Source organism: Seriola dumerili, unplaced genomic scaffold, assembly GCF_002260705.1.
Source record: "Seriola dumerili isolate Sdu_G_001 unplaced genomic scaffold, Sdu_1.0 BDQW01000081.1, whole genome shotgun sequence".
NCBI lineage: Eukaryota > Metazoa > Chordata > Actinopteri > Carangiformes > Carangidae > Seriola > Seriola dumerili.
Genome location: NW_019174336.1, coordinates 2,415,609 through 2,430,437, shown reverse-complemented (window position 1 = coordinate 2,430,437; position 14,829 = coordinate 2,415,609). Strand labels below are relative to the sequence as shown.

Below are 14,829 nucleotides of genomic sequence, written 5' to 3'. Positions count from 1 at the left end.
CTCTCAAATGATTGGTTCACTGCTGTCTTGCTGGACGATGCCGCATCTGCAGCAAAAGTTGGTCCTGGTTCAACATTTTTCGGGAGTCCAGACTGGCTCCACTTAAAATTAATGGTGGCTTGTCGGTTCTGAACACGGCCTTTAGGAATGAGATTTGGCGATTAGAGACTTTTTGTACTTACAAGAAATATAGTAGATTACTCCTTTCAGGTGAAGAATGAGTGACTTGCCAAGTGAAAGGAGTGACTGGGCAAGAAGGGTCTTGGTCAGTGACCAAGAACCCAGTGGCCTCTCTAATAGAGCTTCAGAAGTCCTCTGGGAGAGACGAGACAAGAAGACAGAGTCTGACTGACAGAATTTAAAGACTCTTGAGAGCAGGAGGAACAAGACTCTCTGAAACTCCAAACAGGATGTCTGCTGAACACCAGGTTACTCTCATCACTTGGGTAACACCACCCCTACAGTGAAAGCATGGGGGGCCAGCAATTCATGATGTGGGGGTCTTCTAAGCAGCAACGGACAAGGGAGAGAACTGGTCAGAACTGAGAGATGGTGAAATGCAAGCCAAATACAGAGGGGTCCTTGAAGAAAGAGCCTGATCCAGAGACTGGGAACCCAAACAGGGGTGATGGTCCACCTTTCAGCTCCCACAGTGACTGTCCCTGAGTGTCCCAGCCAAAACCAGACCATAGACAACCTGTGGAAGAACCTGAAAAGGACGTTCACAACTTCCTGTCCAGTCTGAGTCTGAGAGAATCCGTCAGGAAGATGGACCAGATCCAGGTTCAGAGTTTGAAGAGGGGGTCTACAAAAGAACTGGATTAAAGGTCTGAAGACTTTTGTTAATGAGAGATTTCAGTTTTTGATTTTTAAAATGAATTTGCACAAAAACTTTAATGAAGCAAAAATGGTCGCATGCATGCACAGAGAGGTCGAGACATTATAGAAACGAAGTCTCATGTGTAGGGCTGCTCCCTAACAGTCGACCAAACCAGAAGAATCTTAGTGTGTCGTGGATTGGTCGGTTGGTTTAGCGTTGTGGAGTGTCGAGGTGCTATTGCACAAACTTTACGGAGCTGATGCCATAATTCAGATCTTTGAGATTTACCTTCAAATCAACAACTCTTGATCGTGCGTCTGCTGACTTCCAGTCTATCATCCTCTTCAGACAACTGATCTGTGCTCCAGGCCGGCGTCTCTGCTCCTCCCACCCTCCCTCTCCCTACTCTGCTAAGCTCTGTCCAGCCCTTTACCTACATCCTCATTGTGTTTGCGTGTCTCAGCTCATGCAGGAATCGAGAGTTTTCAGCCTGTTGAGTCGACGCTATGAGCTAACAACTGTCCCTCTTTGGAGCCAGCTCTTCATGGCCCCTCTCTCATGCTCTGTCATGATTTCTCCGTCAGTCCTCTTAACTACACTACTGCATTTTCCCTGTGTAGTCAGGACTTTACCTCCAGCCTACACACCTCCTTGTCCTCTGTTCCTCCTTTCCTGTCCTTCTGTCTGTCTGTACAGGTGACCTCTATTCTCTCATGTCCAAGCTGCTAGGCCAGAGTAAAAGACATAGCTCACATTCATAAGTACAACCCCAGCGAGATGCAGAAGCCCAGGCTGAGCTGGTGGCTCAGATTGATAGCTTAATGCAAAAGACAGACCTGGCGCTCCAGTGCCACACTAGCCTTCCAGACCAGGAGGACCCTGTTTTGGTGAGGGAGAAGTCCACAAATTCCATCAGCTTGAGGCCACAGCCAAGTCCCCAGGAAGCCAAGCTGCTAGCTACAGGACAAGGTGGGTCCTGGTGTTTTTTTTTGTTTTTTTTTTTTTTGTTATTTTTTGTCATTGGTGCTGAAAACATAAATTTTTTCTTTGCGTGGTCCAGTATGTAACGTACATACTGGACGTATTGTTGGACACACCTTCAACTTTTCAATGCATGTTCAGACTTTTTTTATTGATGAAATTAAAATCAATGAAAAATGCCTGAATGGATTAGTATGTGAACCTTATTGTTTCATGAGTCTTTTCCTCCCTGGCTGTAGCATCCTGTGTTTCCTCCTCATTTCTGTCTCCTATCCCTTCCACTCACTGACATTCACTCAAACCAGCCCCACCATTCAGCCTGGTGCATTTTTTTTAAAAGTCCCATCAAGTCTAAAGGTAGATGGCTATTTAATTATAAAGCAGGTCTAGGTTCTATTATTAACACTGTGAAAGTGTCAAAGCCTCAGTCCACAGAGAAATGCACACAGCCTGAATTCAAGAAACTGAGCCTAAAAACCAGCGTCAGGACTTCTGGAATTTGTGATGTCACAACAAAAGCAGTCACTGCTCTCAGCCACGCCCCAAGCCCCGCCCACCTGGACCCACCATCCAAATGCCATTTGCCTGACATCTGCTATATTATATATTAGAGCACTGAAGAAACAGTCAGCCAATCAGAAGAGAGGCTCAGAGGCTCCTGTCTGATATCTCATTCATCTTCCCCTTGGAAACAGCCAAAGGCCTCGTTTGTTTTGGCTTCAGTGTAGAAGGTTTGTTTGTTTTAAAGGAGGTTTCAGTGTTCCTCACCAAAACAAATCAGGTGTATTCCTGAAGTCTAACAGACATGCCATGTATTTTCTTTCTCATAAAAACATTGTCATTGTTGCTCCAAAGTTTAAATCCTGCACTGTCACAGGTCCTTGAAATATCTTAATTTACTTATAAAAGGCCTCAAGTCTTTAAAAGTCTAAATTTTCTTAAATTCAGATTTGACCAGTCTTAAATATTTTTTAGTCACCATGAGATTTCCTGGTATGTGCGTCCTGTATGGACTTTAGATCACACAGTGACACACTGACTGCTGACCTGAGTCCATTTCTTCTGGTTCATCCTCTTCAGTTGGTAAAACTACATTAGAGCCAACTGGTGAAGAGCACAGAACAGCACATCACCTTATCTTTATTTTGTGGTCCAGACGTTCATCTAATGAAAATCCGCATTAATAAAGGTTACCTTTATTAATGACACATTAATAAAGGTTACTTTATTAATGACAGCAGCTGAGCTGGATCACTAACTACATGAACATTTAACATGAGTGGTCACGGAGGAGGTTAGAGACAACTGAAGGTTGTTTTCTGCTGTCACAGAGCCAGTTCTGCTGAGTGACGGGCTGTTCTCTCCTCCTGCTGTACTGTGTTTTAATGCAGCTGACATCATAGTCTTCTGCTTCTGTTGCCACAACAGAACAGGTATGAAGTAGTGACTGAGTCGTGGCTCAATGAACGCTGCAGGTTAACCAGCCGTCGTCATGGTGTTTGGCTGACAACATAAACTGTTTCAATGGTGATCGATGTTATATAAACGGTGTCTTTGTCTGACAAAATCATCAATTAATACAGGTTAATGAGGAACAGCTGTGTATTCAGATAATTAAAATTTAAGATATCAGGAAACATCACAGAGCAGTTTACAAGAGGATAAACTGTGGGACTGACACTGTTTAGAATCTCCCTCAGAAACCTGTCAGGATAACATGAGATCAGAGCTCTCCCAGTAGCTCACCCAAAGGTTCAGAGAAATATAGCTCGTACAAACCATGGATGTGTAGTTCAAAACTTTAAGCAACAAAACTGCACTCAGTAAATCTGCTCCAAACACACAGACAGAATCTTCTAGTCAGATGTATGGAGGTTTATTTACAGTGGTGTTTTCATGTCTGTTCAGGTCTGGACTCTGGTTTTTGTCTGAATGTGAGTTCACATGTTTTTGGATGTTGATATTTGATGATTGTTAAATGATCTTATTGATCTGGTTTGGTTTGGAGATCAGCTGGAGTTTTTGATACGATATTGATACAAATAAATGTAACCGGTAAATACAAGAACATGAGGAGCTCTCAGACACTTGGATTCTGTCAAAATAGTAGAGAGGTGGAGATTGGAGACCCGTGGTATAGAGGACCTGATGAAGGCTTAAGGTTGTCAGGACAGTAGTCAGTCCCACATCACTGCCAGTGCTGCACTGATCAGCTGATCCATCTCATTAGGCCTCAGTTAAACTGACTTGTGAATGCGTACACGGACAACTCTGGACATCACAGATGTGTAGATATTTTCACTTATACTTCACTTGGAGGAAATGTTCCACACGTGCACCAATCTCTGTCAACACAAGTCTCTGTCATAGTCAGTCACAGAGCATCTGAAGGAGCTGGAACGTTCAGTCTGCTGTACAACAAATGTTTCCTGTCCACTTTAAAGCAGTGAGGGAAACCAACACGTCCAGATCCTGTGGACATGAAGGGTTACTCATATATTTCTGGCACCTTTCTGGTGGATTGTGGGAGATTATCACATCTCACCCCTCTCCCGCTTTTTAGTGTAGCTGTTTGGCACAACTGTAAAGCTTTTAGCTTTGTAATGAGATGGAAGAACACATCATAGGAATGAGTTATTTACAAGTATAACCTGTTCTCTGAGCTTAAAGAGCAAACTGTGATAAAACTCCAGCAGCAGAATCCAGGTCCACTGTTTGGATTTACGAGGAGTTCAGTGTAGTTCAGTCTGCAAGAAGCAACATGTTGTTGTTGTGATTGACGTGTGTGTTTGCATGTTAACTCATTTCAACATTGTGTGGGTGTCTGTGTATCACAGTAATTAACTGAGAGAAGAAGACGCATCTCTGTGAAGCCTTTTTGTTAAGTGTGTGTGTGTGTGTGTGTGTGTATGTGTGTGTGTGTGTGTGTGTGTGTGTGTGTATGTGTGTGTGTGTGTTGTAGACTACCATCTGGAGCCAGTGTCGGGGTGGCCACAGAGTTCTCTGCAGCTGGGTCAGGTATCAGGACTTGCCCTGGACTCAGATTCTAACCTGGTCATTTTCCACAGAGGAGACCACCACTGGGGGACCAAGTGAGTTACACCACCTGTCTGTGGGTGCAGGACTGCCGTCAGTCCATCAAACTGAACAATATGAATGTATATTGTTTTAAATGTCATGTGAGTTGCTCGTAGTCAAGGTGTGACAATCTCACAATAGTAAGATCTTATTGTTGCAGTCAAACTGTGACAATAAAAATCAAACCTCACTTTGCTAACAAACAAACACAGTCTTAGTTAAGTGAAGCACATACATGTTACTGAACCATTCTCCCTCTCCCATTGGCTTTGGCAGGTGATGGCAGAGCAGTTAGCAGCAGCTTCTATCCAGGCGTTAAATCATATCATCATACACATCACGCTTGTATTTTTTAAATCTCCTAGTAAACCTAATAGCCTATCTTGTTGTTGGGTCTTGGTGAGTAATTCTGTAAACTACAAACAGGAGGTCATTTCTAGACCAAACCAATGTTAAGGACGAGCTCTATAGGTTACTGATATCAGTTGTCACACATCATCAGAAGCATCAGGCACGTAGTCTCTAATGGTGTGAACAGCAGCATCTGACATTCAGTCATATTGTTTTGCTCTGTGGTGACTTTTCTAAAGTTCATTTCTGAGTTAGCTCAGCATCATTAACATCTTATGAGTATTTACTGAGCTGTGTTTCCATGGCGAACTAGAAATGTCCAGATACCACCTGGACATTTCAATTAGAGAAACGAAAATACAGCTAGAGAGCGGAGCGTGAAAAACTAATTCATAACTGATAACGCTGCTGTGTGATAAGACACTGACAGACAAGACACAGTAGCAGAGAGTTCTTCAGACATCTGGGCAAAGAGAGAAACATCCACAATCTGTTATTGTATTTTTTGTCCCATGATGCCATGATTCCCTTGTGCTGTGAACATGCAGTCAGGTGTGTGAGTGAGTTACTGTGGTTACGGCAACGCTCTTTGTTTCTATCGCTCTGAAATGTTCTCATGATTCAATAACAGGCTTTTAGCCTTTACAAAAGTCATGAATGTAAATCCTCCAAACGTAGACAAAAATCACTTCTTTCTCTCCCTGTGGATTCACTTATAAAATCAGCTGTTTTCTTTGTTCTTCAGCTCCTTTAACAACCAGGCCAGGTACCAGCAGAGGTCTCTGGGTCCCATCCAGCAGTCCACCATTCTGGTTGTGGATCCGGCTAAAGGCAACATCCTGAAGGCTTCAGGCAGAAACATGTGAGTGACAGTGTGATGACAGAGATGAGTGTGACGTTGTATCACAGACAAGAGTGACAACTGTCATGTCATGATTCATGTCTGTGATGTTTCAGGTTTTATTTGCCTCATGGAATAACTACAGACAAGGAGAATAATTACTGGGTCACTGACGTGGCTCTTCATCAGGTAAGATACTCTATCCACACATTATTGATCACACTATCAGTTTATTGATAATGGAAACTCATAAAGTAAGTGAGCAATGAATTACAAAAACATATTTACATTGTAGCATGTTTAGTACATCCTGTAACTGTGTTTAAACCTGTCTTCATTTGTCACCATGAAAGTCACAGGCGTTCATCATCAGGTGTTAGATATTATTAGGGGTGGGGTTAGGCAGTGGAAACTCTGATCAGTGTCATAAAGAACAATATATCTTCAACAGTTCATAATGTTGATGAGCTAATGATGAAGTAACAACATCATCAGTCATTATAAACCGTTTAAATAATCATTTGTCAGTCAGTTCTAATGCTTCAGTATTCAGAACAGACTCAGGTTTGATACAACAGGACCAGTGAAGAGCCCCTCCCCCTCTGTGCTCTCACCAGGTGTTAAAGGTGAGCAACGACGGTAGAGACAGTACCCTGCTGGCTCTGGGAGAGGCCTTCACACCAGGAAGTGACAGTAGACACTTCTGCCAGCCCACTGACGTGGCCGTGGACCCAGAGACCGGAGACATATTTGTGTCTGACGGATACTGCAACGCCAGGATCCTCAGGTTCTCTGCTGGGGGCCGGTACCTGTCTGAGTGGGGAGCAGGTAGGAACCGGACTCCTCACACACCTCTTTCTTTTAGCATGTTTTTGGGGACCAGTTATTGACATAATGCAATCTTCAGCCTCTTACCCATCACCACTGAAAACCTGACCCCGACCTAACCCTTAAACCACATCTCAAATGGACATTTACACTTACGGGCTCCAGCATTTTGGTCCCCACAAAGCCGGTGGACCCCGTAAGTAAAGTGGGCTCCCAGTTTTTGGAACCCATTAATATAGTAAAACAAGCCCATACACACACACCTGCATATTGTAAAGCAGGTCTTGTTAGACCAAGGCTCCTGGTTCAGTCGTGTGCTAACAGAATGAACAATTACAGTTTCACCTCCCTCAAATGTAAATGATCCAAATTTCTTCTGTTGTGTTACAAGTGTTATATCTGTGTTTATGTCCACGTTTCCTCTTTCTGCATCTGTTTTTAACACACCCACTAATGAGTCGGTGAATGTAACAGACACACTGACTCATGGGAACATGAACAGGATGTAGAATAATATGAAAATCGGGACGCACCTTTGGGCTCACTCCTCACCGCAGCGGCTTGGGTCCTAAAATCAGAATGAATTTAACATTCTGACAACTGACAGTAACACTGGTCCAAGTCATATAGACGCTACGTTTCTCTACAGTTTCATAAACATAGAACTTTGATGCGAATGAATGTGGAATAATTACATTTTTAGGTCAGAATACCTGCACCTGCACCAGATCATTATGATGATGAGTCATCGTGGCAGCTGATTCACTGAGAGCTGTGATGATTTTTTTGTTTGTTTCGTTGTTTATTTGTTAGATTTCTTTCGTTGTTCCGTTCCTTTCGTTTCTTTGTCATGACTGTTTAACCGTGACGCTTTCTGCAGTTTGTTAGTCGTTAGAAAGCGTTGTCAGTCCAGCAGCTGTCTCATGGTCTTTATGCAGATCTCTGTCCAGGTGAACAGCCTCCATCACCTGTGTTCCCCTGTCCTTCCAGATGACTGCTGAGCTCCTGTCATCTTCATCCCTTTACTTTAGATGGGTTTTTTTTTTTGGCAACTTCATGTCAAATCATGTCACAGCTCTGTGATGGATGGTTTTAGTTTTGCTCCTGGGAAACAACAGCTGTGTCCCAATTTAGGGGCCACATCCTTAGGAGGACGCGGCCTACGAAGGTGGGGTTCTTCGGATTTATGATTTGCGGCAGCTGTTCCCGCCCTTACCATTGCATCAGAGAGCGCAGCTCCTGTCGCCTAGCAACTTTGACGACACAAAATTTTTTCCACAAAAACTTGAGGTTTTAAGGCCCGTGGTTTTAACAGCTGTACCGTGTTGAACTGAGCTGAAACCCAAAACTTACACTTAACAGTGTAATCCTCAGGCTCTCTGTCAGTGTTGTTTGCTGCCAAAATATTTTCATTATCAGCACACAATGAATCTTGGGATTGATTGGACCCTGAAGGATCCACATATTGGAGCCTTTGCTGTCTAATAAAATAAGGACGCATTTGAAGGAGCCTTTGAAATTGGACAGTCTAGTCGCACCACTGGGACGTGGTCTGCAGGATGAAGCCCCTGAAATGGGACTCAGCTCATATAGTGAATCAAACTTTCCCACAAATGGAGCAAAACAGGAAACCTTACACAGGGTTAGAGAGAGTTTGGTGAATCCGACTGATAAAACCTGACCGAGCAGTGAGATGTTTAGTTGGAGTCGTCCTGTTTGAATTTAATTTGACCTTCTTTAGCCGTGAATCTGAAAAACTGGTTCAGCTTCTTACGTAACATGACACCGTAAGCCTCTGTTGTACTATGTGTATATATATTTATATATTTCAGTAGGTTTACACACCGCTGGACACACCCTCAGCTCTCTGGTCTCATGTCTCTGGCTGCAGGCTCGTCAGACAGGAGGAGGCGGGTACCGTTCCAGGTCCCCCACAGCCTGGTGTTCCTCCCTGACAGACGGGAGGTGTGTGTAGCTGACAGGGAGAACGGACGTATCCAGTGCTTCATCGCTGAGACTGGAGAGTTCGTCAAGGAAATAAAGAAGGAAGAGTTTGGAGGGGAGGTGTTTGCCATCACCTACAGCCCTGCTGGAGGTGAGTGAAGGACTGAGCTGGTCAGGACCTTCATGGAACAAGTGGACATTACAATGAATGAGAAATTCATAGGAAAAACATTTGTGAGCAGATAGATTTTTTTATATGTACATCTTTTTAATGAACTTGCATAAATAAATTAAATATATATTGATAACATCATATAAAAATGTATAATAGACATTTTTAATGAATGTACATGTACAAATTTTACTACAGCTATGTCATCTATGTTATGAACTTACAGTATATCTCCTTTTATCCAGAGGATGTATATATGTGATAATCATATATCCTCTTATAGGTGACATATATGGCAACATCACTCTTAATACAGGGACATATATGTTAAATATTACATTTCTGTATGACTGAGAATAGAAAACAAGGGCCACCATGTTGCCAGGAGTTGAAAAGAAAAGAAATGTGCTGTGCTGCAACTGCAGCCGCCTGAACACTGAAGGCACCTGGCTTCCCACAAGGTTTTAATGTCATGTTAATGCGCGTGTGTGCGCGTGTGTGTGCGCGTGTGTGTGCGTGTGTGTGCGTGTGTGTGCGTGTGTGCGTGTGTGTGTGTGTGTAGAAGGCTTGATCTTTGCAGTAAATGGAGAATCTCCGTATCACTCAGCGCCACTCAGAGGGTTTGTTATAAATTACTCAACAAAGGACATTTTGGATACGTTCAAGCCAAACAAGAAGGTAAACACACACACACACACACACATACCCTCTCACCTCACTCATTCAGTCCTATGTATTCTGTGGTGTAGGCTGTGTATGATTAAAGACAACTTGTGGAGCCACGACTCATTCATCATTTTTGCGGCTGTTTTGACGTAGTTGTTGGTACGAGGTCTCGACCTCCTTCACGTACATGTGACAGATGTCCAGTTATTACATCCTGTCTCTGGTGGTCGTCCACAACTCGCAGAAACCTTTGTGACATTTGTGTCATTCTGTTACCTGAGTAGCAGGAGAGACGTACCTGTCCAGGTTTGGTTTCAGTGTTCCAGTCTGTGTGATCCAGATACACCTAAAGCAGATTAATTACATGTATCTACTATATGAATTAGAGACTGCTGATGCAAACACAGGTCAGAGTTAACCTGGTTACAGTAAGTTGGTTTGTCTTGCTCCAGACCGCTACATGAACTGGACTGCGATGACACCGGCCTTTAATCTGTGTTTTCCTTCATCTGCAGGAGTTTAAAATGCCTCATGACATCGTGGAAACCAGGGATGGCAGCGTGTTTGTCGGAGATGCAGGCAGTAAATCCGTCTTCAAGTTCACCACTGAGAGTAAGATCAGACCGGACGTTCTCCATCTTAACTTGTGTGTGTGCATGAGGTCAAACAGATCCACTGTTTTCTTCAGTGTTTGAAGACGTTTAACTGCCTACCTGTAATTTAACTTGTGTTAAAGAGTTTTATTAAACTCTGTCCACCACTGCATTTAAAGATATTTACTGGAATTATAATTTTTTTCCTTCTTAATTTTCCAGAGTCTCATCGTTCTGTAAAGAAAGCGGGAATCGAGGTTCAAGAGCTTGAAGGTGAGTGTTCAGAGTTTCAGCCTGTGTTCATCATGTCAGTATATGTACTTCCTGATGCTGAGGTTGTTGCCTGATGCTGCTGACAAAGAAACGCACACACACACAACAGTGGAATATGAGACACATCAAAACACATGCGCACAATGTTTAACGTACAGGCCATTATATCAGAGGCTCGTCACCCTTTTAAAACATTTCTCTCTGTGTAGAAATGGAGACGATCATCCAAACGAAGCTGAGGCCTGAACACAACATGTCGACGCCCGCAGCCGTCCAAGAGAAGCAAACTGTGGCTCAACTGCCTCAACCACAGAAACAGAAAGAGGAGGAGGAGGACGAGAAGAAGAAGAGTGCAGCGAAGCCCAACAGGGGGGGCGGTGTACTTCCAGCCATCATCACCACACTGCTGCTCATCCCTCTGGTGCTGGTCATCTCCATAGGAGTCTTCATCTGCTGGAGGAGGAACAGTATGTATGAAAGTTAGATGCTGTACTGAAGAGGGTCCGTCAATAGACCGGGCCACAGACCTCCATATGGCAGGACACATTTTATATATAAATCAGTGGATTTTGTCCCCAAACAATGAAGTTATTCAAGAAGCGCTCCTTAATGTGCGTTTGGTGCTTGTAAATCAGTTTTGATAGTAGGTGGTATCTGAGGATATGGCCTGCACAGTTTTCGTCTACAGGACCAATCAGGACGAGTTTATGTGACAGAGGAGCCGGAAGGGTTTGACTTGGAGAGAAACATCTCTAAAGCTTTTATAGCTCTACGATTGAGGAAGCTCTTGAGTTAGAAGATATTTGCTCAGAGCAGGAAAAAGAAGAGAGAGAGCAGGGAAAGAAAAGGAAAGGGAGAGAGGGAGGGAGGGAGGAGAGACACAACACCAAGATCAACGACATAAAGGAAGCCGATAGAGAGAAGGAGAAAGGTCGGTGTGCTCACATCTTTCTTACACAGATCAGATGATACAATGAAGCATAGACATTAATGTAAAACATGTTTACCTTTTAGCTTTTACTCTAAATACAAAGCTTTTCCTGAAAATAGGAATGAACCCTGAAACCAGTTCACTCTGCTCTGTTGTCTTTTATAACATCTGGTCAGTGTTCAGCTAAATATTCTGAATATTGTATATTTTCAGACCGATGTGAGGTGAAAACTGAACCCAGTTCTGTGGGAGGGATCTTGGGAAAAATACGAGGTAAGTCATTTCTGACACTAAAATAATTTTTACCCATTGTATTTTCACTTGTGCAGGTGTCCCTTAACCGATTCTCTGACCTGTACTATGTAGTATTCTATGACCTCAATCTCCAAACAAACATGGTTTCTCTACACACCAGTGGATCTGAATTTTACAGGATGATATCAGTGTTACTGAACATTGACAGTACATGCAGACAGACAGAGAGTAGCTCTGAACAAGAACAGCCTGTGCTTGTGCAGTCATCCAGCAGGCTACACCTGTTAGTACAACATCCACTGATAACTACCAAATAGATTTTCTCAGCTACTGTGCTCACACATTTGAGTTACATGAACATTTCCATTTCTTTGACAGCCGGTGAAGCTTGTAACATGATTCACTCTGCAATCTGAAACTAGGGATAACTGGTCCCAGGCCAATTTTTCAGTCCCAATCCCATTCTTGAAAGGTTCAGAGGGAACGCTTTTTGTCCTATTTGCTGAAACCGTCACTCCTGACAGCTTAAAAAACTTTTAATACTCTAAGTATATTTTGCTTATAATACTAACGTTCTTTTAGTTAAGAAAAACTTAAAAAATTGAAGGTATGTGTTCTTGAGTCCCTGTTGAGAAGGACACATCGGTCTGTAGACATCATCTTGTCAGTGACGTGTTGTTTCCTCCTCTGCTCAGGTAAAGCGGTGGGCACTCTGAATCTGGGGAACTTCTTTGCGTCCCATAAGGGTTACAGTCGTCAGGGTTTCGACCAGCTGAGCACTGAAGGCAGCGACCAAGAGAGGAACGACGAGGACAGCAGTGACTCTGAGAACGAGGAGTACTCTGCTCTGCCGCCTCCTCAGTCCTCCTCCTAGACGCTCTGGGCCCAGCCACCTTCTGCTTACATTGCCAAGATGTATGTTATTCATCAAGTGTGTAACTGTTGTGTTAGCTGCCAATCTTATTGTTTATATATTTAAATATATACTGTATATAAAATAATTTGGTATAATTTAGGCCGTTTATTTAATCTTTATTTAATTTAGCCGAGGTCTTGATACAGCCTCGGTGACACATTCACACATAAGAGTGTCAAAGATTTGTTTCCCCAAATCAAACAGCATTAGTGGAATTATTATAATTATGATCAGCACAATCCACAGGGACAAAGATTTAGCCTTAAAACAAGAAGAACCTGCTGATGGGCTCAGATCAGTTTATCCTGGAGTTTCCCTTGTTTCAGGAACTTTGTCTAAATTCCTGAAATGAGTTTTTTTTTGTTTTTTTATGGAAACAGGTGAAAACACGTCTGAGCTGGTGACTGAACTTTTATTTTGAATTCATAAGGAAATGTACCAAACTTCACTGAATGACTTTTTTAGAAGGAGAATTTCTACGACTGAAATGTGTTTCATGGTCAGTTCACGTCCTCATTCATTCACACTGACAGTGACCTGTTTGAAAACATTAAGGGTTCTGTTTTCATGGTGGAGCTGTGACCAGCACACTGACAGCTTCCTGACCGTGACATTGGTGAGAGAGGGGTGCACACAGGTGGGCTCACAAAGAGAAACCCTGGTATTTTGGGAGAAGTTGGGTCTTCAGAGCTGAGTTCTTGTCTCAGAACCACATCTCTGGAGCAACGTCGCACCGCTGTCAGTTTGTAGATTTTGTCAACAGGAGCTAACTAAAAGCTTGGAGAGAATGTTTTAATGAAACACTCTTCATTGGTGCATGTTGATGAGTTTAAGAGCAGCTTCATTAAACCATTAAAACCCCTGCAGCCTCTGACTGTGCCAAACCAGAGCATGGTGCCATCACACCTGGCCATTCACTGTGTTTACCTTGATTACAGGCTGCTACAGAACAAACCACTCACCTCCACCTACATCAGACTGATCAGATGTCAGCAGCCCATGAATCTGTGCATCAGCTCCTCTCCAGGTTTTTAGTTTAAGTGTCATTTCATATGATATGATGTGACCACACATGAGACAGTAGTTATTATATTATTTAGTGTATTTATGAAGCAACACCTCCTCTGATCTCTGTTCACCTCCATCAGCTCCTCTACACTTGGAGCTGCTGCACATCCATGAACGAGAGCAGCAGGTGGAGACGCCCACACGTCTCTGGTTCTGGTCTGTGTTTATTAGGGCCGCAGCCTCTGTGCTGGTCACTGTGTTTGCTCCATTAAAACAGGGCCCTGAGGAAAAACAGGAAACTGCTGTTGTCACCTGTTTAGTAGTCTACTGTTTATTTTATTGCTCTGTGTCTGAGTCTGGACTTGTGTTTTAATGACATGTAAACATGTGAGTGAGACTCAGTTGAGCAGAATCAGTTACAGAACTTTGATATTTTATGATGATTTTGAAAACACACAGTTTAACAGCACTGATGAATATACAGCTGAGTTTACCCGGAGAAATGCATCCCTCCCTGCATGAACCTCTTCCATGTAGTGAAGCTGTTCACAGCGTAACTGAAGCTGAACTGCTCATGATTTACATCGGTGACATTTCATTGTAATTTTGTGCCTTTTCATGTGTGTATTCTGCCTTTCTTCAGCACCTGCCATTACAACATGTATCACGGGATGAAAACAGCTGCTGCTGCTAGTAGAGCTTCTACTACACTGATCTCTCTTCCATTCAAGATATTAATAGATATATATCTATATTTATGTTTGTGTGTGTGGACTTGTAATTCTGTCGCTGTGAGGACCACTTTGAGTCGTAGACCTGAACCAGTGAGGACACTGTCCGGTCTTCAGGTTTGAATCAGGTTTAGATCAGGGTAAGGGGCTATGGAATGCACTATGTTAATGAGTGTCCTCACAAAGACAAAAGTGTGTGTGTGTGTGTGTGTGTGTGTGTGTGTGTGTGTGTGTGTGTGTGTGCATGCATGTGCGTGCATGTGCGTGCGTGCGTGTGTGTTCGTGTGTGTGTGTGAGAGAGAGATTGTGATTGTGTGTGCGGTGCCAATCAAACATTGTTAACAGCCAAGTCTCAGCACTGTCACTGTTGATAATCAAACTACAACTGAAGAAACAGCGTGAACTGAGAAATGAACATCTGACATGTAACTTAAAGGAGCA

General features: G+C 43.1%; 1 protein-coding gene across 5 annotated transcripts in view; it reads left to right on the top strand.

Moving 5' to 3' along the window:
• pam (peptidylglycine alpha-amidating monooxygenase) overlaps positions 1 to 14,625 on the top strand; it is a 37,480-nt gene extending 22,855 nt beyond the window's left edge. For 3 of the 5 annotated variants that reach the window (XM_022744452.1, XM_022744448.1, XM_022744449.1), the window contains 11 exons: positions 4,764 to 4,893; positions 5,976 to 6,092; positions 6,188 to 6,260; positions 6,689 to 6,899; positions 8,791 to 8,994; positions 9,578 to 9,693; positions 10,197 to 10,293; positions 10,497 to 10,547; positions 10,757 to 11,014; positions 11,692 to 11,751; positions 12,429 to 14,625. In XM_022744452.1, coding sequence (XP_022600173.1) covers positions 4,764 to 4,893; positions 5,976 to 6,092; positions 6,188 to 6,260; positions 6,689 to 6,899; positions 8,791 to 8,994; positions 9,578 to 9,693; positions 10,197 to 10,293; positions 10,497 to 10,547; positions 10,757 to 11,014; positions 11,692 to 11,751; positions 12,429 to 12,607 — 1,496 coding nt within the window. In that variant the 3' untranslated portion in view covers positions 12,608 to 14,625. The remainder of the gene's footprint in view (positions 1 to 4,763; positions 4,894 to 5,975; positions 6,093 to 6,187; positions 6,261 to 6,688; positions 6,900 to 8,790; positions 8,995 to 9,577; positions 9,694 to 10,196; positions 10,294 to 10,496; positions 10,548 to 10,756; positions 11,015 to 11,691; positions 11,752 to 12,428) is intronic. The other 2 variants (XM_022744450.1, XM_022744451.1) reach the window with 2 other exon arrangements.
• Positions 14,626 to 14,829: the final 204 nt, after the last annotated feature.